Source organism: Grammomys surdaster, unplaced genomic scaffold (genome assembly GCF_004785775.1).
Source record: "Grammomys surdaster isolate TR1022 unplaced genomic scaffold, NIH_TR_1.0 144, whole genome shotgun sequence".
Classification (NCBI taxonomy): Eukaryota; Metazoa; Chordata; class Mammalia; order Rodentia; family Muridae; genus Grammomys; species Grammomys surdaster.
The window spans coordinates 3,890,142-3,916,764 of NW_021604602.1; the positions used below are offsets into that span (position 1 = coordinate 3,890,142).

At 51.3% G+C, this 26,623-nt stretch overlaps 2 protein-coding genes across 3 annotated transcripts in view; both read left to right on the plus strand.

The window, feature by feature from the left end:
- The window catches only part of Hhipl1 (HHIP like 1), a 26,317-nt gene extending 24,503 nt beyond the window's left edge, over positions 1-1,814 (plus strand). The window contains exon 9 of the mRNA XM_028764559.1: positions 1,196-1,814. Within this exon, the coding sequence (XP_028620392.1) occupies positions 1,196-1,740 (545 nt within the window). The 3' untranslated portion in view covers positions 1,741-1,814. The remainder of the gene's footprint in view (positions 1-1,195) is intronic.
- An 840-nt stretch (positions 1,815-2,654) lies between these two features.
- The window catches only part of LOC114618702 (cholesterol 24-hydroxylase), a 33,755-nt gene continuing 9,786 nt past the window's right edge, over positions 2,655-26,623 (plus strand). The window contains exons 1-6 of one of the 2 annotated variants that reach the window (XM_028764479.1): positions 2,655-4,165; positions 16,295-16,375; positions 17,066-17,147; positions 20,711-20,784; positions 21,203-21,289; positions 26,008-26,146. In XM_028764479.1, the coding sequence (XP_028620312.1) occupies positions 20,720-20,784; positions 21,203-21,289; positions 26,008-26,146 (291 nt within the window). In that variant the 5' untranslated portion in view covers positions 2,655-4,165; positions 16,295-16,375; positions 17,066-17,147; positions 20,711-20,719. Of the gene's footprint in view, positions 4,166-8,324; positions 8,584-16,294; positions 16,376-17,065; positions 17,148-20,710; positions 20,785-21,202; positions 21,290-26,007; positions 26,147-26,623 lie in introns of those variants that run through there. The other variant, XM_028764478.1, reaches the window with a different exon arrangement.

The following is a 26,623-nucleotide window of genomic DNA, read 5'->3' on the forward strand; positions in this document are numbered from 1 at the left end:
CCATCCATCCATCCATCCATCCATCCACTCATCCATTCATACATCCACCCATCCATCCACCTATCACCATCTATCCACTCACCCATTCAGGCATCAGTGCATCCATCCACCATCCATCCATTCATAAACATAAATCCATGCATCATGTTCCATCTACCTACTCATCCATCCATTATCCATCCACCAATCCAAACATGAATTCATCCACTCATCATCCAACCATTCATGAATCCATCCATCCAGCCAGCCAGCCAGCCACTATCTAGTCATTATCCATCCATCCTGCTATCATCCATCCAGCAGTCCTTCTGTCTTCGAGCTTCTATCGCTTTGATAAAACACCGGGATCAAAAGCTTCCTTTCCACTTAACAACTCTCAGGTCACAGTCTGTCACTGAGAGAAGTCAGGGAAGGAATTCAGTGCAGGAACCTGAAGGCAGGAACTGAAGCAGAGGCCGTGGAGGAACACTGCTTACTAGCTTGCTTGCTCATGGCTTGCTCAGCTTGAGATATATATAATCTCCCAGGACCACTTACCAGGGTTGGCACCACTCACAGTGAGATGGGCCCTTTAAATCAACCGTTAATCGAGAAAGTGCCTCGCAGACTTGCAAATCTCTCTCTCTCTCTCTCTCTCTCTCTCTCTCTCTCTCTCTCTCCTTTTCCTTTTCCTTTTCCTTTTCCTTTTCCTTTTCCTTTTCCTTTTTCCTCCCTTGAGATGAGATTTCTCTGTGCAGCCCTGGCTGCCTTGGAACTCACTCTGAAGCTATTGCTAGCATCAACCCCTCTGCGGCTTTTGCTTCCTCATGGAAAACCGATGGCAGGAAGCAGTGAGTCCTTAGCTCCCGTAAGGTGTCCAGACAGCTCCCTTATTGTGCCTGAATTTCAGGGTCTTCCCACTTCATCAGGGCAGGGCTTGGGGCAGACAGCAGCAGTGTGCCGGCACAGTGTCTGCCTGCCAGCCAGGGCTCGCTGTGACTGAAGAAGTACCTGACATTGTTTTGGCTAGCATCCTTAGGGGTTAGGAAGACCAGTCAAACACAGCTGGCTCCCTAAGAGGCATCCTAATCTTAGGGTCTGAGTGGAGCTGGACCAGGCAGTTTTCCCTTAGGATCTGTTTGGCTGGCACAAGCTGGGGGCTGTGCTTAGCTGGGACAGCCAGTTCCCTCTGATCCCAGGCTTTTCCTCTTTGTAGAGTTCATCCGGACGCCAGAGAGCACTCCGCGCCCCACAGTCCGCGCTCCCACTAAGGCGCCCCGCCGCAGGCGCCCCACGGTTGCTCCCCCTGTGCCCACCCCGCGACCCACAAAGCCCGCAAAGCCCACCCGGCGACCAGGGTCCCGGAAGGGAGGCGGGCGACGGCGGGGACGTCCGAGTACCGCGGTCCCCGAACCCCAGAACGGCTCGGTGCGCCTGGTACGGCCGGCTGGCCTGAGCCCCGGCCGCGGCCGCGTAGAAGTGTTCGTAGGCGGACGCTGGGGCACGGTGTGCGACGACGCCTGGGACACCAAGGCAGCAGCAGTGGTGTGTCGCCAGCTGGGCTTTGCGCACGCGGTGCGAGCCGTCAAGCGCGGGGAGTTTGGCGAGGGCCGCGCGCTCCCGATCTTGCTGGACGATGTGCGCTGCGCGGGCAGCGAGCGCAACCTGCTGGAGTGCGCGCACGCTGGCGTGGGCACGCACAATTGCAAGCACGACGAGGACGCTGGCGTCGAGTGCAGCCACCGAGACCCGAACCTGTAGCCTGACGGCGCTACCCTGCGAGTGGCCCCTTGGGTTTGCGGGCAAGTCGTGCAGCACGCACGAGCCAGGGTGGAGGACCCAAAAGGTGGTCCATCTGCACGTGACCTCGTGTGTGTGTGTGCGCGCGCGTGGTGTGTGTGTGTGTGTGTGTGTGTGTGTGTTGGATGAGAGCTCGTACCTGTCAGCACTTCGGAGAGCAGCCACTGCTCAGGAACCGCACCGGGTAGGGGAAGCTGGCTGCCTTTACAATGTCAGACTGAGGGAAGGGGGCAGCCCTTTCTCTGCCAGCGCTGAGTGACAGACACCAGAACAGCAAGATCGTGGTCTGAGAAACACGGCCAGAATGTGACAGGTGACCCAGCAGTCCGAGGCACCGCAGAAACGAATGGGCAGTCTGAGAGCCACAGAGAAGGATCTCAAAGGACCAGAGGGCCTGTGGTCATTTGCTGCCCACCAGGGACCCAAGCTGCTGAAAGGAATTAAGCGCTCGCGATGGAAGGCAGACTAGAGGGCCTGGAGGACCGCTGAAACTATTTGCTGAGTCCTGCAGGCATCCTGGTGAGGATACTGGGTCCCCTCCATCCTTGAAAGCTGACCCTCACCTATTCCTGGGACAGAAGCTCCCATAGGCTCACATTCGATCTCTTCAGTCCCCAGGTGGGGTGGGGGCGGGGCTCTACTTTCATCTTCAACTGTTTCCCTCCCCTCCCATGGGATCCTCAGATGGCTCAGGCTCATGGGCTAAGTAGCCTGCCCGGCCACCAAGACGACTCACCAGAGCTGTGTCAACAATTTGACTATTCCAAACCCTTCTTTCCCCTTTCTTATCACCCCCACACATCTGGGGGCTGGGGTGCAAGGGGTGGAGTAAAGAGGGTGGGGCCTGCGGCTTCTCTCTTGCTCTGTAGGAAGAGGGGTCCTTGTACATGAAGGGCCTCACCGGTGGCTTTGTGCCTGGTCCCTGGAGGGAGCTCTGGATAGCTGTACTTAGCATCACATAGGGGTGGGGCTAGAGAAACAACTGAATCACCAGGCAGGGACAGAGGTTATGGCCCATGTCAGGCAGTGTGGCCAAGGCTCTGGGTGAGGCTCCTGGTCCAAGCTTTGCAGGAAAAAGTCATATCCGCACTGAGTTCCGATCTGAACAGGCCTGCGTGGTGTTCCAGGCAGGACAACGGGCACAGGCTCAGGCTGCTGGTCATCCCAGCTGAGAGTGGAGCACTGCTGCAGAGGGTCACCCTGGTTGCTCTGCAACTCTGGAGTCTGGTTGTTCTCTGAAATTAAAAAAAAATTACTGAACTGTTAAGAAAAATGATAAAAGAGGAAAGCATCATTTTCTGCAAACCTGTGCAATCCCAAGGCGGAGCAGCCGGGGAGCCAGTGTCAGCTACATCTTTGCAGTGCTGTTCCTGGAGGGGCACAGAGTGTCTACACAGCCTACTGTGGTCATTGACAGGAGGGAGAGAGTTGGGTGTGGAGGATTGTGTGTTGGGCAGGTGCACCTGATGTACCAGGACTGGCTGAGAAGCGTCTTTCAACGTTCAACTCCCAAGACACCTGCGTCCACCTCTTGCACGCATTAAACCAGAAGGGGGTGGGGGTTCTAGTCTTTGCTGTGTGACCTGAGGATAGCCAGTAACTTCTCTGAGCCTTATGGGAAGATGGAGGTAATTAACAGGATTTACACACACACACACACACACACACTCAAGGTAGCATTACAGATGTAACCAGTGCATTCCATGAATGGAAAACTCAGTCGTTGGACCTCTCACCCACTTCGTGGAGGAGAGCTAGCCTTTATGCAGAACTTGCTGCATGCCAGATAACTCAGCTGTTAGATCATGCCATCCTGATGGGGCCCCCAGCACCCCCAACATCACCATCCCTCTCTCCATCCCCACAGTGGCTGTAAATTGATGTCCAGGGCTTTGGAGAACTGAGGCCCACTTCTTAGTGCCTCCCCCATTCTTATCCTTCCTCAAGCTGTACCTCCAGCTCCCCCCTTGCTACATGCCCCTCATAGTTCCTGCTGGAAAATGGCACCCGATGGAGGGATGTCCTGGCTAGTTTTTATTGTCAGTTGAAGACTAGCTAGAGTCATTCGAGAAGTGGGAAAACCTCAGTTGAGAAGATACACCCACCAGACTGGTACATGGGAAAGCCCGTGGGGTGTTTTCTTGAGTAATGATTGATAAGTTAGGGCCCAGCCCACTGTGGTGGTGCCATCCTTGGGTCGGTGATCCTGGATGGTATAAGAAAGCAGGCTGAGCAAACCACCACGGGGAAGCAAGCCAGTAAGCCGTGTTCCTCCATGGGCTTTACATCAGTCCGTTTCTCCAAGTTCCTCATTTGAGCTCTTGCCCTGACTTCCCTGGGTGAGGGACTAGAAAATGTAAGCTTGAATAAACGCTTTCCTCCCGAAGTTGCTTCTGGTCATGGTGTTTTGTCATAGCAATGCAAACCTTAGCTAACACAGGGGACATCTACAGTGGTAGTTTGCAGAATCACCATGTGAGTGGCAGGGCCCTGTCTGGGTTTTGACTCAGGTCTGGCATGGGCTGAGTTTGTTATTTGAGTTGCTTTATGATAGAAATGCTTTGGCCCAAGAACCATGCTTTAGAGTTATATACACTGTCTGTGTGTATAATATTATTTTGTAAGCTGGGTGGTTGTGGTGTGTACTGGCTGCTTTTGTGTGTTAACTTGACACAAGCTGGAGTTATCACAGAGAAAAAAAGCCTCCCTTGAGGAAATGCCTCTAGGAGATCCAGCTGTAAGGCATTTTCTCAATTCGTGATCGAGGATGGGAGGGCCCATTGTGGGTGGTGCCATCCCTGGGCTGGTAGTCCTGGGTTCTATAAGAAAGCAAGCTGAGCAAGCCAGGGGAAGCAAGCCAGTAAGTAACATCCCTCCATGGCCTCTGCATCAGCTCCTGCCTCCAGGTTCCTGCCCTTTGTGAGTTCCAGTCCTGACTTTCTTTGGTGATGAACAGCAATGTGGAAGTGTAAGCTGAATAAACCCTTTCCTCTCCAACTTGCTTCTTGGTCATGATGTTTGTGCAGGGATACAAACCCTGACTAAGACATGGTGCATTCAGGAGACAGACTGATCTTAGAATTCCAGACCAGCCTGGTTTATAGATTGAATTCTAGGGCAGCCAAGACTACACAAAGAAACCCTGTCTCAAATAAACAAACAAAATATATTTTATGTGTATTGGTGTTTTACATGTATGAATGTATATGCACCACTCACGTGCCTGGTGTCTGCTGTGGCCAGAGAGGGTATCAGAATCCCTGGAACTGGGGTTACAGATGGTTATGAGCCACCATGTAGGTACTGGGTATGGAACCTGGATCCTCTCTAGAAGACCAGCCAGTGCTCTTAACTGCTGATCAATCTCTCCAGTCCCTCTTCATTTTGATATATTTAATTTAATCCAACATATTCAAAATATTTTAACATGCAGACAATATAAAAATACCAGGGCTGGAGAGATGACCCTATTGATAAAGTTTTGACCCCAGAACCCACATAAATATGCATGGGTACCCATACACAAATACTTGACAAAATATTAATAACTTCTCTGGGGTGGTGGTACACACGTGAGATCCCAGCCACGGTGAGATGGGAGCTGGAGATTGACAAACCCCTGGGAAATCACTGGCAAGCTAGCCTAGGCTAGTTCCAGGCCAAAGAGGGACCTTGTCTCAGAAAATAAGAAGCAGCCAGGAACTGACAGCTACTGCCATCTTTTTTTGATCTCTAACCGCATGGGCATCTCTGCTACATGCACAGTAAAGTATCAGTGACTTAAGAGGACCTTCTGCAGGGCTGGAGAGGTGGCTCAGCCGTTACGAGTTCTTACTGCACAACAATCCCAGTGCCCACCTAACACACCAAGCGTACTGTACACATCTGGAACCCAGCTCCAAGAGGGAACAGAGACAGGATTGCTGGCCATTGCTGGATTCTAGCCTAGATGAAAAAAATCTGAGTCCTAGGTTCAGGGAGTGACTCTGTCTCAAAGGAAGAGGTGGTCTTAGCAAGAAAGTACCTGGTGCCCTTTTCTGTCACACACACAAACACACTCTACTTGCTATTAAATTTTGGCTATTAAATTTCTGAAATCTGGTATGCATTTCACACAATGCTTCTCTCTGTCTGTCTGTCTGTCTGTCTGTCTCTCTCTCTCTCTCTCTCTCTCTCTCTCACACACACACACTTGCACATATTTTGGCTATTAAATTTCTGACATCTGGTATGTATTTCACACAATATTTAGCACACACACACATACGCACACACACTCACACATATTCTGGCTGTTAAATTTCTAAAATCTGGTATATATTTTATACAGTGCTTATCCCAAGTTGAGCTATGCCTCTTTCAAGTGGTAATGTCATGTGTCCTGCAGCTACCCTATTGGCTGGTACCAGTGGAGACCTCAGGGAAGAGTCAGGTGGCAGGTCATTTGGCCACCTGCTCAGTGAAAGGACAGTCAGTCAGCCCTGGGACCTAGGGTCTGGATGAGCAGCTTGTATTCCACAACTAACTGCAGGAGACTTAGTTAGGGTCATCATGGGGATGCAGGCATAGGAACAGAGTGGATGTGGGGTCTGGGATAGGTCACTGACACACTCCAGCCAGGAATAGGGACAGAAATGATGGGGTGAGCTGGCCCAGCAGAGCAGAGGTCACTAGCATTGCCTGACGTGTCAGAGAACATTATTGCCTTCCCTTTCCTTAGTCTGTCCCGTGTGGGGCATCTCAGACTGACCCAGAGTCCATCAGAATCTGACCTTACATCCAGGGAGTCTCTGTTCTGAGTCCTGACAGACAAAGAACACAAAGTAAAGTCCGCATAGCTTAGGATGTCTGCTAAGCTCAGGGAGGGGGTTCATAACCACCCTCCTAAAGTGCCCATGCATGCCTCTCTGCTCTGCACACACCCTCCCAAAATTGGAGGCTGAACCCAGGACCCTGTATCGTGTATTTACAAACATACACCTTTCCACTTAGCTAGATTGTTACCCCTTTAAAAAATTTTTTTAGGACAGGGTCTTAAGTTGCCCAGACTGGCCTTGAACTCTGAAGGCCTAAAACTTTTTATTTTTGAGACAAGGTTTCTGTATAGTCTCGGCCTGCTCTTTCTTCTGAGTGCTGAGATTCAAGGTGTGCACCACCACACCCAGAACTTTTGATCCTCCTGTGAGCACCACGGTGCCCCACGTCCTTTTCTGTCTACTCTCTTTAACTCGCCTAAAAGAGGAAGAAGTCTACACCCCTGCTCGCAGTCTCATGCTCTTCCTTCACATCGCCCCCCAACCCCCAATCCAAGAGCTTTCACACTTGGCTAAACTAAATTGGCTGACCTTTCTCTGCCCCCAAGCAGGGCCACCAGAGGTCTCGCCTGCGCACCTGCAACTGCCGCTCGCTACCACACGGGGGCGCGGTGGGAAGCCACATTTCCCCAATGCCACCGAGAGGCCAGTCCCCGGTTGGATGCTTGGCTTCCCGTCTTGCTCAGGCCGAGGTGGCCTCTCCAGACCGAAATCAAGCACAGCTCCTAAACCTCTCCCGGTCACCCTGCAGCTCACGGATCCCCTGCTATGTCCCTCCCGGGGTCTGACCCGGAAATGTGGGCACACCGTCCACACTTTTTTCCTGTTTTCCTATCTTCAGACCCCTCCAGGACCTACCCAAGGTGGAGTAGTCGGAATTCTAGCTTCTCTTGCGGTCTTAGAACGCCCTACTCCCCAATCCCGAGGCTTTTTATCTAGTCAAGGAGAGCGCACATCTGGTCCTCCCATGCACTGCAGGCCTAACTGAGCGTCCCCCACGGGAACTGAAACTCGGAAGTGAGACGCCTGAGGCGTACTTCGCGCTCCCACCGAGTGAGAAGGAGGAGCACATCCCAGCACATTCCTTAGGACCATCACCCATACTCAGGATTAGCGTTTTCCCGGGCCTAGGGACTACTGCATCCTGCTAGGATCTTGTCCGCCGCCTCCGGGCGGACGCTGGCACACGGCGGGCGGGCGGACGGCTTGCACCGACCTGCAATGAAGGCGCAGCGCGAGGACCTTTGGGATTGACTAACTTTGGGGCGCTAAGGTTCCAGGGAGATGTTTGAGAACAGTCAGCGTAAGACGGAGACTGGAGGGCTGGGACAGGGTAGCCAGAAGGTTTACACGGGAAAGGAAGGAGGCCCGGCACTGCACGCGGAGAGGCTTTTGGAGAGGCCAAAGGGGCGGAGCCAGCGGACTGGATTTGCGCCGCCGCTTGGGCAGCTTGCGCCCAGGAAGCGAGGTTGCCAGGACAACGCGTTCTGGGCGGGGCCGATTTCGGGGCGGAGTCAGAACCCAAGGGAGTGCAGAAGGGGCGGGGCCTCGGAGTCTGAGCCGAAAGCGAGGTTGTGATTGGTGGATACTTCTTGCTCTGGGCGGGAACGGCGTGGCAGCTGGGGCGGGGCATCAAAGAGGGCGTGGCTGTGCGGGGGCGGGTCCTGAGAGCTGGAGCCGGAGGCGGAGACGTGGTTGGCGGGTCCGCGTGCCCGGGGCGGGGTCGAGCCGGCGGGGGCGGAGCCGAGCGGCGGGGGCGGTGCTGGTGAGCGCGGGGCCTGGGGCCGAGGCGGCGCGCAGCGCTGACAGCTAGTCGGTCGCGGCCTCCGGCCCCCTCGGCACCCGGCGCCGACCCGGCCGGGCCCGGAGCCATGAGCCCCGGGCTGCTGCTGCTCGGCAGCGCCGTCCTGCTCGCCTTCGGCCTCTGCTGCACCTTCGTGCATCGCGCTCGCAGCCGCTATGAGCACATCCCCGGGCCGCCGCGGCCCAGGTGAGCGGGAGGTGGGGGCGGGGGCCTGGCTGGGGCGCTCGATCGCGGGGTCTGGGGACCGAGTCCGAGCCAGCGCCCAGGACGGGGGTCCAACCTCGTCTTGTACGCACGGCCAGCTCGGAGACGCAGGCCCGGAGAGGGGCGCTAACTATTCTTAGTAACAAATTACTCACAGCCGCAGCAGCAGCTGGGCGCCCACCGCGCTTGGCTGGGCCGCACAAATGTGTCGGCAGCGACAGTTCTGTCAGGTAAGCACTGCTGTTACCCCATCGTTCAGACCTGCAGACTGAGGCGCACGAGGCGAAGTCACCTGCCAAGGTCACACAGTTGGTAAGCATAGATTTAAACCCGGGTCAGCGTGCTTTCAAAGTGGACGCTGCTAACTTTAGGGTTTGGACAGGGACAACCTGTCCAAATACAGAACACTGTACTTTGGGCACATTTCTCTGTGTCTGTGTTTCTGTCCTGGGACATTCCATTTGTCCTCCATATTTTCATTCTGTTTTTGGTCACTTTACCATTGGCTCCCATCAAAAGCTGACCTTTCTTTTTCTCTTCTTTTTTCTTTCTTTTCTTTTCTTTTTTTTTCTTTCTCTTTCCTTTCCTTTGCTCCCCCCCCCCCTTTTGGAGACAAGGTCTCTCTTCAAAGCCTTGGATGTTCTGGAACTCACTATAGACCAGACTGGCCTCAGACTCACAGAGAAATCCACCTGTCTCTGCCTCCCCAGTGCTAGGATTAAAGGCATGTGCCACTATGCCTGGCAAAAGCTTTTTGACACTTAGAGTCGATGTGTTATGGCAGTGTCCCAAGAGCTTCCTATGACTTTAGAATTGAAAAATCCAGTTTCACATGAACCATACTGCATAGCTAACAAGCTGATACTGAGTTCACAGGCAACTTGATACCTGTCGCCTCTTGCCTCCTTTGCATACTTATGGTTGCTCCAAGCCTGACTGTTCCCCACATCTCTCCATTGGATCTCCTTATTCCCCTTCTCTGGCCTGTGGGTGGTATCTTCTTGGTCTCATATCAAACAGGCTGTTCCAATTGTTCTGTGTGAAGTCCACCCCACCCTGGGTAGTTTATAAGGCTAGTACCCCTGAAGTCACCTTCCTTCCACCTGTTGACTGCCCCCATGCCAGAATGTGAGCCCAAGAAAGGCAGAGACGTTGGGTTTCCTTGTGTATCTCCAGGGCCTGGTATGTTGCACTTACTTGCTCAATAAATATCTGTTGAATGAATAAATAAACAATGGTATTAGACACATTTTTAAAAGATCTCTGGACACGAACATTCTGGAAGGTACCATCTCCATCACGGCAGCCTGAATTCCTGTTTGTGAACCCGAGTGACCCCTATGGCTGGAGACACAGGGAGGCCACTCTTCTCCCCGTTATGTCCCTACCTTCCTTGTGCCCTCTTTTTGACCTTGGGGGTTTCCCTTGGACCCCTTTAACTTACAGCTTTCACTCCTCCTAAACAAGCCTTCCTCAGGCCTACATGGTTTGACTAGGAATGCTAACTCCTTAGGGAGGGGGCCCTTCTGTTGGACCTCTGAAAGTATAGTCCTCTTATAGCTCCTTAAGTCACCGTGCCACCTCTTGTTAAGTGTCTGTCTTGTTCACTGTGGGAGCCTTGATGTCTCTCCCAGCAGAATCTGGCACATGTACAGATTTCAAGTTGGATGGTGGGATTTCTGGGTTCGGTTCCCAAGCCATCCATCCACAGCTCAGAAATGAGCAAGCTTCTGTTGTTCTGACACTGTCTTCTCCTAAACCTAGGGGCTTTGGGCCTTTCAGACCTGTTTGGACTGGCATCTGGAGAAGGCAGGACTGAACTCTAGTCACTCTCTCTTAAGAAAGAAAGAAAAAGATACAACGTGCATACTTTAAAAATCTGCCCTTTGAAAGTGTTTTGCCGAGCTACAGAGTTGCATAACCATCATCAGTAATTCTAGAACAATTCTTTCACCCTCAAGAAGAAATCCTGTATTCATTGTCAAGCGCGCCCTGTCTGCCTGTCCCGGCATCCCTAGAACTGGTCTGAGTCTGTCTCTATGGATGGCCTGTAGTAGACATCTCATTTGAATGGAGACTTACAACCTAGAGCCTTTTGTGTCTGCCTTTTTGCACTTAGCACAATGTTTCCAAGGGCTGTCTGTCTTAGTTTGCTTCTACTGTTGTGATAAAACACCATGACCAAAGGAAATTTGGGGGAGAAAGGGGTTCACTTCACTTTACAGGTTACAGTTCATCATCTGGGAAAATCAAGGCAGAAACTTGGAAGCAGGGACCTGGAAATGGGAATTGAAGCAGAGGCCATGGAGGGTGCTGCTTACTGGCTTGCTTCCCATAGCCCACTCAGCCTGCTTTCTTATACAGCCCAGAACCACCAGCATAAGGATGGCGCCACCCACAGTGGGCTGGGTCCTCCCATATCAATCACTAATCAGGAAAATGCCCCCACAAACAGAGTGCCTATAGGCCACTTTGTCGGAGGAGTTTTCTCATTTGAGGTTCCTTCCTCTCAGATGACCTCACTGTGTTAGGTTGACAAAACCAAACAAAAACAACCCTACCCAGAACAATCTGAGTCTGTCTGTTCTGTGTTGTCGTTCTCTCTGTCTCTTACACCAGAGTCTACCTGTGACTTCCAGGTGTGCTTAGGGGAGAGCAGTGTGAGGAGAAGGCTGACCATACTGGTCCGGATTCTTTAGTAGGTGAACTGAACAATACATCAATCCAAAGATTTGGATTCAAACTGGATTGGTGGTCAAATACGAAACAACTAAACGAAAGTTCTGGAACATCTTCTAGCACAAATAAGAGGCCCTGGCATTCAGAGCCTGGACCCATAAACTGTGACTGGCCACCCTGTGGTTGATAGGAAACCTATGTAACAGCATCAGTTCCTTCCATGTTCTAGGGCTGTGCCAGCTTGCGAGCAAGGAGCCCTTTGCCTGCAAGAGGCAGCTGCTGCACCCCACTCTGCCCTCCATCCTCCTTACTCTGCAGGAGGCCCTCCCCCAATGTGCCTTCTCTGCCTTAAGTACAGCATTGTACTGCATTGATCTGTGTAGCTGAAAGCTCGGGCCCTACATTCTGATCTACGAAAACACTTTCTCTGTCTCTGCTGTAAACCTCATCAGCCCCTGCTCTCCTGGTACTGTGCAGCATCAGCCCCTGCTCTCCTGGTACCGTGCAACATCAGCCCCTGCTCTCCTGGTACCGTGCAGCATCAGCCCCTGCTCTCCTGGTACTGTGTAGCATCAGCCCCTGCTCTCCTGGTACTGTGCAGCATCAGCCCCTGCTCTCCTGGTACTGTGCAGCATCAGCCCCTGCTCTCCTGGTACTGTGCAGCATCAGCCCCTGCTCTCCTGGTACTGTGCAGCGGATACAACTTGATGACAAAGGGTCTTCTTTAACCTAGTTTTTAAATTAATTTTTGGGATAGATATCTTGACATTGTCTCCCAGGTGGTCTGATGGAGGCACTGTTAGCTTTTTCTTCCTACTCAGAATTGCTGGTTCATGAGTTGTCTAGGATGGGGACTATTCTACAAAGCACAGACAGGGCTTAGTCATGGGAGAGCCCCACTCCCAGTCCTGTTCTATGTCACCATCCAGTGAACTTTCCGTTCCCAGCTGAGCATTCAGTACCTCTGGCATAAGACACGCATGTGGCCAGGCAGTGGTGGCGCACGCCTTTAATCCCAGCACTTGGGAGGCAGAGGCAGGCGGATTTCTGAGTTTGAGGCCAGCCTAGTCTACAGAGTGAGTTCCAGGACAGCCAGGGCTACACAGAGAAACCCTGTCTCGAAAAACCAAAAAAAAAAAAAAGACACACATGTGGTTCTTACCTGCACAAACCTGCGTGGATCGCCTGCTTCTCAACCACTGTGGGGACATCTCTCTTGTGGCCTTACAGTAAGTAGGCTTTCTAGGTGGTCCCTGATCTTTTGTAACCTAAGTCCATAGAATCCTTGGACCCCCCCCCCCCCAGGCAGGCACTTCCCCTTTTTTGGGAGCGCGGATGTTCTGAGCTGTACTGCCCTGTCATATTCAGTCTATCACCAGCACTATGACAAGTGGCTTCTGTGTTTGTGTGTGTGTGTGTGTGTGGGGGGGTGTTTCTAATGTTCACCTTAACAGTTTTACCTTCCTAGATCCAGGACCTGATCTTCCTGCTTGTTTTCTCCCTTGTGCCCCCTGCTGGAGCCAGAGGGAAAAGCCCTTAGTTCCTTCTTCCTCTGGCCTTCTAGTTTGTAATTGACCCAGATGCGGACCTTTGAGGCAGACATATTCAGGAGAGAAAAGAGGACCCAACATGAGAGAGGTGACTCAGTTGAGAACATCCACCTCAGTTTGTATAGTTTTAGGAGTGAGGAACATATGATTCTGGAAAGTCAGCCTATGGATGTATGTGGCGTCTGCATCTCACCTTTTTCCAAGGTCCCTCTCGAGGAGTGACCTCAGTTGCCCTCCACTTCCTGCTGCAGTACATTCACCCACCCCCTCTCCAGGCGGCATCCTTGCCTTCTCTCAGCCGTGCCTCCCCCTCCAATCGCATGCTCAGCTTTTATTCTCGCCTCCCACTCCCCCCAGCAAGTAGAGCAACCGGGGAGAAATTCCTGCCCTGGCTTCTGCTACCATAGCTGCCCACCCTTGCCTCACAGCCCCCAGGGCACCTCCTAGCTGCTCCTGCCGGTGTCCACTGGTGCCTTGGTCAAAGCAAGTCTGTCCACTGGCTCAGTGTCCCTGTCCCAGCGGCACCTCCTTCCTGCCTATACTGCCAGTTTTCTTCTGTGTCTGCCCCATCTGTATATAACACGACACACCAATCTCCATCTTGAAAAGCCCGTCTCTCCACCCTCTCTTCACCCCCAGCTTCTGTCCCTCACAGCAAGCCCTCTGGAGACCCTGCTATGGCCTCCAGTCTCCCACCAGCTCTTGAACTCACTCCCATTCAGCCTTGGCCGATGCCTCTCTACCCATGTTGCTGAACCCAATGCCAGCCCCAGGTGCCCACCCTGCCCTAATGCCCACCCCTGGCCCGAAGACTGGGGCATCTCCTGTGCTCACCCCTTTCTGCCTCCTACCTAGCAGTGTGGATTCACACTCCTAGTTGCTGTTTTTCCTTTGTGATCTTGTCATGATGTTCCAGCCCTTGGGTCCTCTTGTTTCCCTGCATCCCCGTGGCTTCGTCTGGATACTGGCTGGAACATAGCACCTTCCTGTGAACTTTCAGTCTTGTGTTTCAGCAAAGGTTCTTCTCTGGACTCTATATGTTGTCTCTGCTTCCTATCTTATAAGCCAGTGGTTCTCAACCATCCTAACACGGAGACCCTTTAATGCAGTTCCTCCTGTTGGAATGACCCCCCCCAAACCATAAAATTACTTTTGTTGCTACTTTATAACTGTTACTTTGCTATTGTTATGAATCTTGCTTGTTTGCTTTAAGATGGGGCTTCTCTGTGTAGCCTTAGCTGTCCTAGAACTTTGTTGATCAGGCTGGCCTCAAATTCAGAGATCCAGTACTAGGATTAAAGGCATATGTCACCATCCCCCAGGTCTGTTATGACTCTTAACATAACTATCTAATATGCAGGATATCTGATATGCAACCCTTGTGAGGGAGGGTTGCCACCTACAGGTTGAGAACTACTGCTATAAGCCCCCCTTATTTTTTTTGTTCCTTGGATGGCACAAATTAGCAGATCCAAAGCCATGCTTCTGATTTATCTGCCTGCCTCAGGTTGTTGGTCCTGCAACAACTTGTAGCTCATGGGATCAGGTCACCCCAGGTTGTCAAATGTTGAGAGAGAAAGAAGTTAAGCCAAAAGTGAGGAATCTCCGGGAAACTGAGGCACAACTTTCTTTGTAACTCTTGGTGCGTGTGTGGAGCACATGTCCCACAGCTGTCCCACAGTTTGAGGAAGCAAGGTCATTGATAGAGTTCCTCCTTTAGGTAGAACCAGAGGCCAGTGGCCTCCGACCTGAACCCTCCTGCCGATCCTCAGCCCCGCAGCCCAGTTCTGTCTGTATCCTGTCACCCTGCCTGCCTGTTACTCTTTGTGTCTCGTCTCCACTGGCTGCCGCCTCTGATTTCTCTCCGCACCTTGACCTGCCTTTACTTCCAGTATGGCTATAAAAAGGATCCACTTAGGACCAAGTCATATCCTCTCTGTGCTTTGCTTAAAACCTACCAGCGTCCCACACCTCACTGAGGTCAAAGTGCACAGTGTCTTCCGGTATCCATCCTCCCACCTTGGTGACCCCCCTTGTACCGCTTTCTCTTCAGCATGTGCATCTTTCTGCTACCCAAGCACATACCTCAGGGCTATCGTACCCTCTCTTCCCATTGTCTGGAATGTTCTTTCTGGTGTCCAGAGATGTCCAGAATGTCATATGTGGTGGCCAAATCTCTCACAGATGTGTATCTAGCTCACAAACCACCTCTGTGTGTGTGTGTGTGTGTGTGTGTGTGTGTGTAGTGTATACATGTGGATGTGTGTAGAGGACAGAGATGCCGGAGGTCTTCTTCAACACTTTATGCCTTACTTCTTGAGACGTCTTTTCTAACTAAACCCACAGCTCACCAGTTTGGCCACACCAGCAGCCTGTGAGCCTCGTCTCCTCAGCATGGGGATCACAGGGCAGTCTGCCATGACTTTTTTCTTTCTTTAAACATTGGTTCTTGGAATTAAAACTCGGACCTTCATGCTTGCATGGCGATTTCTTTAACAACTGAGCTATCTCTCAATCCCTCATTGAGCCTGTAAAGGGGTGTCCTTTATCTGTATTAAATGTCACCCCCCAATACCTGTCCCTGTTACTCTATCATTCTGTTTATCCATCACCATCCCATCTCAAATTTCTAGCCTAGATTGGCTCCAAACTTTGTGTAACTGAGGATGACCTGACTTCCGATCCTCCTGCCTCCACCACATCATCCTGAGTCCTGGGATTACAGATGTGCACCACCACACCTAGTTTATGTGATTCTTGGGACGGGACCCAGGGCTTCACGCATGTTAGGCAATCACTCTACCAACGGAGTCACATCCTAGCCTGGTTGTTTTTCTGTGTCACCGGATTCTCTGGCGTCTTATTTACTTGTCTTCTTTTGGTCTGTCCCTGGGTTCTGTGATCTAGAACAAATATTTCCGTTGTAATTTCACTGCCACCTTCTTCAAGAGGCTGCAAAGCAAAGAGAATAAGATGATACACATGCCCACAAGGTGACAGCGAGCAGGTGTGCTTGTGATCTGTTGCTCCTGCATGTCCTGTGTCCTGTCCCCTGAGGAGAAGCTGTGGGGCTCTGCCTGATGCCTGCAAATGGCCTCACCACTCTGTTTCCATCTGACCTATAAATGATGATGGTAATGGTGGTGTGAAACCTAACCAGGTGATGTTGGGGATCCTCATGGGGTTTGGCACATGGCAAATGTCACATGAGTGTCTGAAGCCACTGCGTCCTTCCTCAGTGTCAGCCATGAACCTCTGACCGAAGGGACTGAGGTAAGACTACTCTCTAAGGAAGCCTTTGGTACCCATTGGACCAGGCTTTGCACCGTCAGCATCTTGGGCCTGGAACCCTCAAGCCAGCACCTCTCTCAGCCTCAGTTCCCAAGACCACCTCTCCTGGTCCTGAGGGGAAGGGCACCCTTGAGGGTGACCGCTTCCCAGCCTGATGTCCCCCTTTCTTCTAGCTTCCTTCTTGGACATCTCCCCTACTTTTGGAAAAAGGACGAAGCTTGTGGCCGGGTGCTCCAAGACGTGTTTTTGGATTGGTGAGCCCCAACTTATCTCTTGTTTTTACCCTGGGTTCCTGAGCAGGAACCCCATTCTGTCTAATCTCCTTCCTCAGAAACTCTCAGTCTGCCTACCCTGCCCCAAGGCACTCCCTGTGCCTCCTCCCAGGTAACTCGGTTCCTCCCAGCTGGGCACGTCCAGCACCGACCTTACCCAGGTCGCTCCTACCTTAGCGGCTGCCCTGAGCATAGAGGCAGATAGGGATGTATGAAGCCACGAGTTTCTGCTGACCACCAAGGAGCCTTAGAACAGCTGTTAGAATCTCTGGGCCTCAGTTTCCTCTTCTGCAAACTGGCTTGGAGTGCAGGTAACAGATACTATTTGGGGTGTTATTTTCTGCCTTTCAAAACACTTCCGAATGTCTGATATTGCTTCATTCATGGCACCTGCCTTTGTGGACAGAGGATGGTATTTCAACTCTTGTTTAATGGATGTGGAAAAAGATCTAAAGGGGGTCCTGACTTAACAATAAGTTGACAACAGAGAAAAGACCCCAATCCCAACTCCCATCCCAGGTCTCCTGGGCCCCAGAAGAAGCTCTCTGACTGGGGCTGAGTGTCTCTTGGAATGGGATGTTTCTGCTATTCCTCCTGACAGTGAGACCCCACTGAGTCAGGAATGATGGAATTTGTGCTTAGAGGGAATTGACAATCACTTTGGTTCACCAGGGCTAAGAAGTATGGTCCTGTTGTGAGAGTCAATGTCTTCCACAAAACCTCAGTCATCGTCACGAGTCCTGAGTCTGTCAAGGTAGGAGACACATCTGTTGCCGTATCCTCCTTTCCCTGGTTTATGGGTGACACTGGGCCCAGGCAACTGATACTGCTCTTCCAGTCGGTCTCCTTTGAATCCTCTCCCCTCATCTATGACAGGCGTCTCTGTGTACTGTAGCCACCATGGGTGCTTTTAATCTTCCCAGAGGTGGGACTTAAGTGCCCCCTTGATATGAGGAGTGTGGCCATATTTGTACCAGAAACAGGCACCCATTAGCAACAGGAATGGACTCAAATCTGAGCACTGACCTGGGGCAGGTGGCATCATTATTTTGTACCTCAGTTTCTTTATCTGTAAAGTAGGAGTGATGGCCTCTTACAGGCTTAAGAATGGGGCTGAACTGATGTGTGTGAGTCCTCTAGTCCGTGCCTGGCACACAGCAGCATTTCAGTAGATGATGCTGATACCACAGTGGACTTGTGGGTGTGGCTCCCTGCATGCAGGATAGCTGTGGTGACTCAGTGAGAGACAAAGTACAACTCAGTGCAACTCGGGATGTGTGTGTGGGGGTGCATGTGCCTGTGTGCATGCCTGTGTGTGTGTGTGTGTATGCACGGTTGCGCATGCATGTGCATGTGTGTGCATGTATGTGTATATTTAAGATTTATTTTTAACTGTGTGTATCTGCATCTGTATGTGGGCATGCATACGTGAGAGCACGTATTGCAGAATCTAGAAGATGACTTCTGTCCCTAGGAGCTAGAGTTACAGGCATTTGTGAGCCACTGGTCTCCAGTGCTGGGAATTGGACTCAGGCCTTTTGTAAGAGCAGTAAGTGCTCTTAACATCTGAGCCATCTCTCCAGCCCAGTGCTAGTGGGACTTGTTCTGTATTGTTTTGGGGATACTGGGGATAGAACCCTAAGGCCTGGGTTCTACAAGGGTGCCACCACTGAGCTCAACCCCCAGCCCTAACCTAGAACTTCATGGACAGATTGTAGAGTCATGACATCAACAACAAAGTTAGAGATCACTTAAAAGGTATGAATTTGTCTGGTGTGGTATAAACCTCTAATCCCAGCACCCTTGGACCTGGAGACAGTGATGGGGGTGGGGAGCGCTATGAGTTCAAAGACAGCCTGGCCCACATAGTGAGTTCCAGGTCAGCCTGAGCTACAGAGTGAGACCCTGTCTCAAAAAAATTTTTTGGGGGGTGGTTATTGTTTGCTTCTTTAAAGAGTGCCAGACTTCAGGTTGACAAGTGACTTGCTTGCAGATGAGCTTTTTCTAGCCTTGCTTGAAGGTCTGTAGTGTAGGCTAGACCAGTCTTGACTCCAGCCCCTCCGAGAGGGAATAGCTACCTGCAGCCTCTCCTGAGGGCTTCTTGTCTGAGGTTGGTGTGTTCTGGCAAGGGCTACTTCAACCACCTGTGGTTTGTGTGAACTCTGAGACCCTCAAAGCTGACAGCTGCCCATTCATTCTGCTATCTCAGATCATGCAGTGTCACCATGTACACACACACACACACACACACACACACACACACACACGGCGTGCTCATACAGTGCTCAGGACCTCGTGCAGAGGGCTCTTTCTACATATAGCTCCCCTCCAGGACGCTGGCCTAAAACTGCCAGCCTCCCGCAGCCTACCTGGAGCCTGCCGTGTTTCTGCCCCACTTAGCACAGCTGCTGGGCCATATCTGGGTCTCCATTAGTGTCCTTGTCCTGGAATTGACTGGGCAGAAAGCTAGAGTAGCCCTCAGTCACCATGTCCTTCCTCGCCTTGCTCTTCTGTCCTTTCAGTACACGTTGGGACGTGATGTGTCCAAGCATCTGACACTAGACACTCGATCCATTTCCGTTTGCCCAGTTTTGTGGCTCTCTGCAGAATGAGAATAAGCCCTTAGCTGTTCCTGCCTCCGGTGTGGCATCAGCAGAGGCAAGCAGAGGAAGGGGTGAGGTGTAAGGGGTTCATTGTGTGTCTCTCTTACCCACTAAACTAAGCTCAGTGGTCATTCCTGGATTCCCAGCCTGTGGGACAGCAGGTTGTGGGAGATAAGCTGGTGGTGGCAGTCAGTGGTCGAGAACTCTCACCTTACCTCAGTGGTAACTTACCTCAGTGAGAACTTACCTCAGTGGTAGGAACTCTCATTTAGTTGAGGAGGGGCTTATGATGTAAGGGAACTTTGAAAGTGGCATTTGCTATCATGGTCTTGGCTGGGTGGGGTGATGGCAGAGATTGATTTATCAGTTGGGGTTTGTGGGGTGAGGTTGAGGTCCCTGGGGTAGCTTAGAAAGCAAAGCCACCTCTGGGGTTTCCTTTTAGCTGAAAGCTTGGTTTGAGACCCCAGAGTGGAGCCTACAGGAGCTAGTAGCTCCAGTTGTAGAGAAATTCCCAATTCCTTCCCAGGGCTCCAGGATCAAACTTAGTCTCAGACTGGGCCATGTGGCCTCTGCTGCCTACCCCACTGTCCCTAGGATATGGATGTCCTTCAGCCTGGAATCTGGCGTCCTCTCCTCACACCTGGCTTCAAATTGCCTATTCAAAAACCTGTGTCCACCACAAACATTACCTTGCTTCCGTTTTTTTTTGTTTGTTTTTGTTTGTTTGTTTGTTTGTTTTTGCACAGAGTCTAACATAGCCCGGACTGACCTCAAACTCACTGTGTAGCCAAGGACGACCCTGAACTTCTGATCTTCCTGCCTCCCTCTCCAGTGCAGGCATTACTGGTACCCATCACCATGCCCATTCTATTCAGTGCGGGGGATGGATTCCGTGGCTTTGGGCTTACTGGGCAAACACTGCGAACTCAGCGGCATCCCAGATCTCTTGTGCTAGTTCTAAATCTCTGTTTTTCCATCCATGTGTAAGATACATGTAAACCAGCATGGATATCCAAGGGTTGACGGGCAGGGAGTAAACCACAGGCTGTTAATGTGCACTTGGCACTTACTGAGCACTGGCTGTGTACCAGGCGCCATTTTCAGCTCCTTTGCTGCAGAAGATCCCTCACTACAACCTGGAACAGGCAGGCACCCTTTAACTGCCATCGTTGACAAGGAGCACCAGGGCCAGAGAAAGAGCCTCACCCAGGGCTGTGGAGTCAGCAAATACGGAGCAGGACGCCACACCCTACCCAAGTCGTTCTCTCTGGGCTAGACTGCCTCAGAGGCTGTTGGGTAACATTCATATTGAGGTTGACATAGCTTTTGAGAGGTGAGATGGCCCTTCCTCCACAAAGCACTCCTTCATCGGAGGCTGGCTTGGGACTGTTGACAGCGAGCCTATCCTGAGGGTCTCTCCTGTGTTTCAAAGGCTTCACAGCAGTGTGGGCCACTTTCTCATGGCTTTGGCAGGCAGGGTGTCAGGTCCCATGCCCACTCCAGCTGTGTGCTCATAGGACAGTCCCTTGGTACCTTTGGATCCCCTTCCTCATCCCTCTACAACTGCTCTTGCTTAAAGACAGGCCTCCTGGTATGTGGCCAAGAGTCCACTTGGCCATATACCTGTTATGTTCCCTTTGGGGCTGGGGCTTGGCTGGAGCCCATGTGCTGAGTGCAGCCTCTCATGGGTTGTGTTCTTTGGGGGGATATTTAGAAGTTCCTGATGTCCACCAAGTACAACAAGGACTCCAAGATGTACCGAGCGATTCAGACCGTGTTTGGGGAGAGGTAAGGACCGGAGGAAGGAGGACTCCATTGGGAGCAGAACACATGATGACTGCCCTGTGCATGATGGCCCTGCCCTCGGGATTGGCATTCTTTTTCCTCTGGAGGCAGATGGGTCATGGGGAGTGTTGTTGATGCTGGGACATAGGGTCACCTTGCTTTATATATGGCAGGTTTAGGATACACAGGATGCTTTGAAACACAGGTCACACTTCCTCTTTATCCTGCTAAACGGGCAGTGTCACACTTATTCTCTTACCCACACCGACACCTATGGTCTGGCTACATCCACGCCGTGAAGTAGCCATTACTCCACCAAGTCCCAGAGCCTTTTCCTCAGCCCTGAGGTGACCCCATGCCCACGGAGCAGTCCTTCCTGCCTCCCACCTTCTCTCTGGCACCCAGTTCCTGTCTCTTGCAGACTGTTTGGCCAGGGCTTGGTGTCTGAATGTGACTATGGGCGCTGGTATAAGCAGAGAAGAGTCATGGATTTGGCCTTCAGCCGCAGGTGAGTGTGTGGGACGGGCCCGGCCCTGCCTGGATGGGGTACTGCTGGCTGGAGAGGGCTCGTTGGTGGGGAGGCCTCATTCAAGGACCTTACCCAGATGAAGGGAAATTTGGGGACATCAGAGGTCAGGACTTGGGAGGCAGAGGCAGGGAAAGTTGAGGGAGGAGGTCCCTGTATGGCTGGCTTGGGAACATTGAGGGCTGCATGACCCCAGTGACTAGAGGTAGAGACGAGGACACAGCCCCTACTATCCAAAACTGCCCCCATGCTGACTCTGGGTCTCTTATTTCATTCATTTTACTTTTAAATTCTTGATGGTGCCTTATTTTTTTTTAAAATAATCCTTTTATTGAGTTATACATCCCATTCCATATACTTCACTTACTCAAAATGTATCATTCAACAGATTTTTTTGTTCATCATAGATCTGAGCCACCATTATCCCTTAATTCTTGTCACACTAACTGTCTGGATTCTCAACATTTCACACACACGGACTAACAGTATGTGGTCCTTCATATCTCAACCCTCTCACCATGACTGATGGTGATAGCCTGTGCTAATATTTACTTCCTTTTCATTGGTGAGTAATGCTCTACTGCCTGGCTCCCGTATGTTGTCTATGCAGTGAGTAGGTGTCTCCACTATGGAGATATCATGACCAGTGCCACCGGGATACATCGACACACAGGTCTTTGTGTGAACATGTGCTTTTGCTTCCCTTGGGCATAGATACCATTTGTAGTCATGGGGTAGCATGGTGAGTCTGTGTCTAACATTCTGAGGGAGGTAATGTTTCCTGTAGATATTTCAAATTTATAGAAAAAAAGTCATTTACTCACGTTGACTTATTGTTGCTAGAACTACATTTGATTTATAACTTTGTTGTCTGTCTGTGTGTCTCTGTGTTTATCGTGCTCAGTGTGGTGATGCTGGGTGTGATGACCCTGTATCTAGGAGAGTAAGATAGGAGGACCACAAGTTCTAGGTTAGCCTGAGCTACACAGTGAGACCCTGCCTCAAACAAAGCAACTGCATTCATACATATGTGCATATGTGAATTGTTTTGGTTTTGCTTGTTTTTTTTCCGGGATAAGGTCTCACTATATAGACCAGGATGGCTTCCAACTCACAAATGATCTGCCTGCCTCTTCCTCCCAAGTGCCAGCTGGCACAGTGTCCTGCAGCCTGGGCTTGTTTGCAGTCTCCTGGTGATGAGGCCTGGGGCCTGGTGACGACACCCCATCCTCCTTCAGGAGTCACATCTCACAATGCATCCTGGTAGTCTGAGATAGACGGCCATGTTAGCGTTGTTTAGGAGTCAGGGCAAGGGGTCAGACAGGGGTTTGGCTGGAAGGTCACTCTAGAATGCATAATCTGCGGGTCCTGTGTAAACATTCCCTTCTGAGCCCTCCCTGTAGCCTCTCCTATAACTTCTGTCTTAGTCAGGGTTTACTGCTGTGAACAGACACCATGACCAAGGCAACTCTCATAAGGACAACATTTAATTGAGACTGGCTTATAGGTTCAGAGGTTCAGTCCATTGTCATCAAGGCAGGAACATGACAGCATCCAGGCAGGCATGGTGCAGGAGGAGCTGAGAGTTTTACATCTTCATCTGAAGGCTGCTGGCAGAATACTGACTTCCAGGCAGCTTGGATGAGGATCTTCCCACACCCACAGTGATATACCTACTCCAACAAGGCCACACCTCCTAATAGTGCCACTCCCTGGCCCAAGAATATACAAACCATCAGCCCCCTCCACCCCCATCTTCTTTCTTCAACACATCTTTTTTACTGTCCTGGAAAGATGTCAATAAAACTTAGACCTATCTCAGCCTACCGCTTGGTGGCCTTTAGTGGCTGTCAACCGAAATATAGAGGTCTCACCTCTAGTCTGCACCTACCTTACTAGTGGCTGGTTCCCACCATCCTGCAGCTACCATGTTCTTCTTTACAATGTGCTTTGTCTAGGAAATTCCTATTATTGCCTGTTTGATACCCAGCTTATATATCCCCTCCAGGATGGAGTTCACAATCCCACCATGGCTCCTGCCACACCCAGGCAATGCTGTCTCTGCCAAAGTGAAACTGGAAAGGACAACAGTGGAAACTGAGAGCCAGCCAAGCTCCATTAGTGAGAGCCAGTCACACAGCCAGCCGAGCCCCATGGTTCCTGCCCTCGGTTATGAGGGGGACATAGATCCCACCAGACAGTTCTAACCATGGAGTTGTGACACGAGGCACAGGTGGTAGGATGGCTCATCTAGTGGAGATACTTGCCACCGAGCTTGATGGGTGGTACACCCACACACCCATACACATGCGTGCATGTGCTATGCGTACATCCCTAACCCCTGAGCGACACAGCTCGTTGTTCAGAGACACATACAGCACAGGTATGGCATCTTGGCTCTCTCAGGTGGCAGTTCAGAGGCTGGACATTCATTCGCATTTGTGGGAGCTCTTACCAGATTTGAAGGTGCCACCTTAGAGACACTATTTCACTGTGCACACTGCATTACCAAGCTGTTGGGACAGGACTTTGGACAGTGCCGTCATTACGAGGCTGAGTGAGTCCTAAGTCACCAGTGAGGGACAAATAGGAAGTGCTGGTGGCTGGGTTTCCAGCCACTGTTCCCACAGAGTGTCACTGACACTTTAAAAAGAACTGGGAAGTACACCCCCACTTTCTACTTTTCTAGATTTTACTTTTGTTAGAAGAGCTTGGTCTATTTTTTTTTTTTTCATAAAAGACTAGAGTGTTGGAGTCAGGAAGATGGCTCAGTGAGTAAAGGCACTTACTGTCAGGCCTGGTGACTTGAGTCTGATTCCTGGGATCCACTCAGCAGAACGAGAGAACCAATTCTCACAGGTTGTCCTCTGACCACCAGGAGTGCACCCATGTGCAGTGCATACACATACACACACCCATGTGCAGTACACCCCCCCATGTGCAGTGCATACACACACCTATGTGCAGTGCACACACACACACCTATGTGCAGTGCACACATACACCCATGTGCAGTGCACATACACACACCCATGTGCAATGCACACACAGACACACCCATGTGCATTGCACACACACACACAATAAATAAATAGATGCTTAAAAGACCACAGGGCTGAGACTGTACTGTGTCTCCCTCTCCTCAGCAGGTTTTTCTGCTTACAGTGGTGGCAAGAGAGTCAGTATTGGCCAGCCACACACTGCCCAAATAGTTCACCCAACTGTGATTGCTAAAAACAAACAGACAAACCAAGAACAACACAAACCACTCACTACATCCCTGCAGACCATGTGAGCAGATGAAGAGAAACCCAGACATCAGGATCGCGTGTGAGTGCTTGAGAGACTGTCTTCAGGACCATCTGGAAGCTGGGCGGATGTCCGGGAGGAAGGACAGTGGAGGGACCTGTGTGTAGCAACAGCCAGAGGTGGCAGGGAGGAGTCAGCAGGGGGCAGAGCCTGCCTGTCCCTTCCCTAGGCAGTGGGAGGGGGATTTTTACCTCCCTAAGAGCAACAGTTGCTTCCAAGGTTTTGAGGATAAGCAGCTTAGCTGGCAGAAGCCGGGGAAGAGTCAGCAGGCCAATGAGGCCCCAGGGCAGCAGAGCAGGACGGTGAATTGCTCCTTTTCTTTCCTAATGTAAAACACATTCTCTTTGTTTCTCTTCCATACTTCCTCGTTGATGTTAACAAGCCCCCTATTTGAAGATAATTCCAAATTTCCAGATAAATTTCAGATGAAGAATGTGGGACAGAGGGGGCTGGGAAGACGGCTCAGTGGTTAAGAGCACTGGCTGCTCTTGCAGAGGGCCTGCTTGTCCCTGACCTCTCTACATGTGCAGCCATGTGCATATATGCGGGTGCACACTCAAGTACCAGAACCAACATGAAGGCCCACAACTGCCTAACTCCAGTTTCCAGGGGATCTGAAGCCTTCTTCTGGTGTCTACTGGCACTTGGCATGCGTGTGGCACACTTACATACATGCAGACAAAACACCCTTACACATAAAATAAAAATATACAATTCTTAAAAGAATAGGGTAAAAGTTACCCATGTACCCTTTTCTCAGATTACGATTTAATACTTTTAATTATAAACATCATTTTCTCTCGGTAAAAACTTAGAAATATGTAATGGAAAAATGTCCCACTCTCCTCCCTTCCTGCCTCCTGAGGCTGCTGGTTTTGAGTTGGGAGTGTATCCTTCCATTTACCTGTCTAAGTTCTGTGCCTGGGAGATGTCCCAGGGCAGAGAACACAGCGACTGTGGAGCTGAGTTTCATATGGCATGTGGGGTCTCAGTTCTGCTTAGAGCGGAATTAAATCTGTGGCTGCTCAGGATCAGGAGTGAGATGGGAAAACCAGAGACTCCAGATGGTGTCCTGGCTCAGGCAGGTAAGGGAGCAGACGGTGCACACAGAAGGGCAGGCGAGGTTCCACACAGCTGTCTCTAGGAATGAGGGGACCCCAGAATTTCATGTTCCTTTGAAGTCAGAACGGAGGCATCTCAGTGGCAGAGGATTGAAACCATTGAGGAGGGGGTGGGTGGGGGCAAAGGGACAGTGTCCATTCAGGGCTAGGTTTGGTTGCTCTGGCTCCAGGCCCAGTAGGTTTGGGAAGCTGACAGGGTCCACCTGCCTCACTGAGTCAGAGTGGAGGGGACAGGGAGGTCACCAGGGGCCACCCGCACTGCTTCCCCAGCTCCTTGGTTAGTCTGATGGAGACGTTCAATGAGAAGGCGGAGCAGCTGGTGGAAATCCTAGAAGCTAAGGCCGACGGACAGACACCGGTGTCCATGCAGGACATGCTGACCTGTGCCACCATCGACATCCTGGCCAAGGTGATGGGTGATGCTGGCTGGTCGGGGTAGGGGTGGGGAGGCTAGGGGTCTCATCCTCCCTTCCTCCTCCTGTAGCTCAGCCGTTCCCTTCTGGGTTCTGCACAGTTTCCATACGTTTTGTCTCCTTGGTTATTAAAAGTGACCTAGTTTGAGATTGAGATTCCGACTCTGGCTCCAGAAATGCACCCTCAGAGGTACTGGGACTGGCTTCAGCTGGTCAAGGCTACTGTGGATGTTCTCTGAGGCCTGCCTGACTCCATTTTCCTCTACACTGCTGTGGTATATAGTTGGGCAGGTCACAGTAGACCTGGTAATGAGATAGCACACCGCCTATCTGGAGGCAGCCAGTGGAGTCACGGACAGGGCACTGGGGTGTGGATGTGCACCCCTGGGGAAGGCTGCAGCTCAGGGAGAAACGGCGTTGGGCCAGGGAGGAGGCAGAAGTTCAGGACTCTTCATGGGGCACTGTCAGGTGTG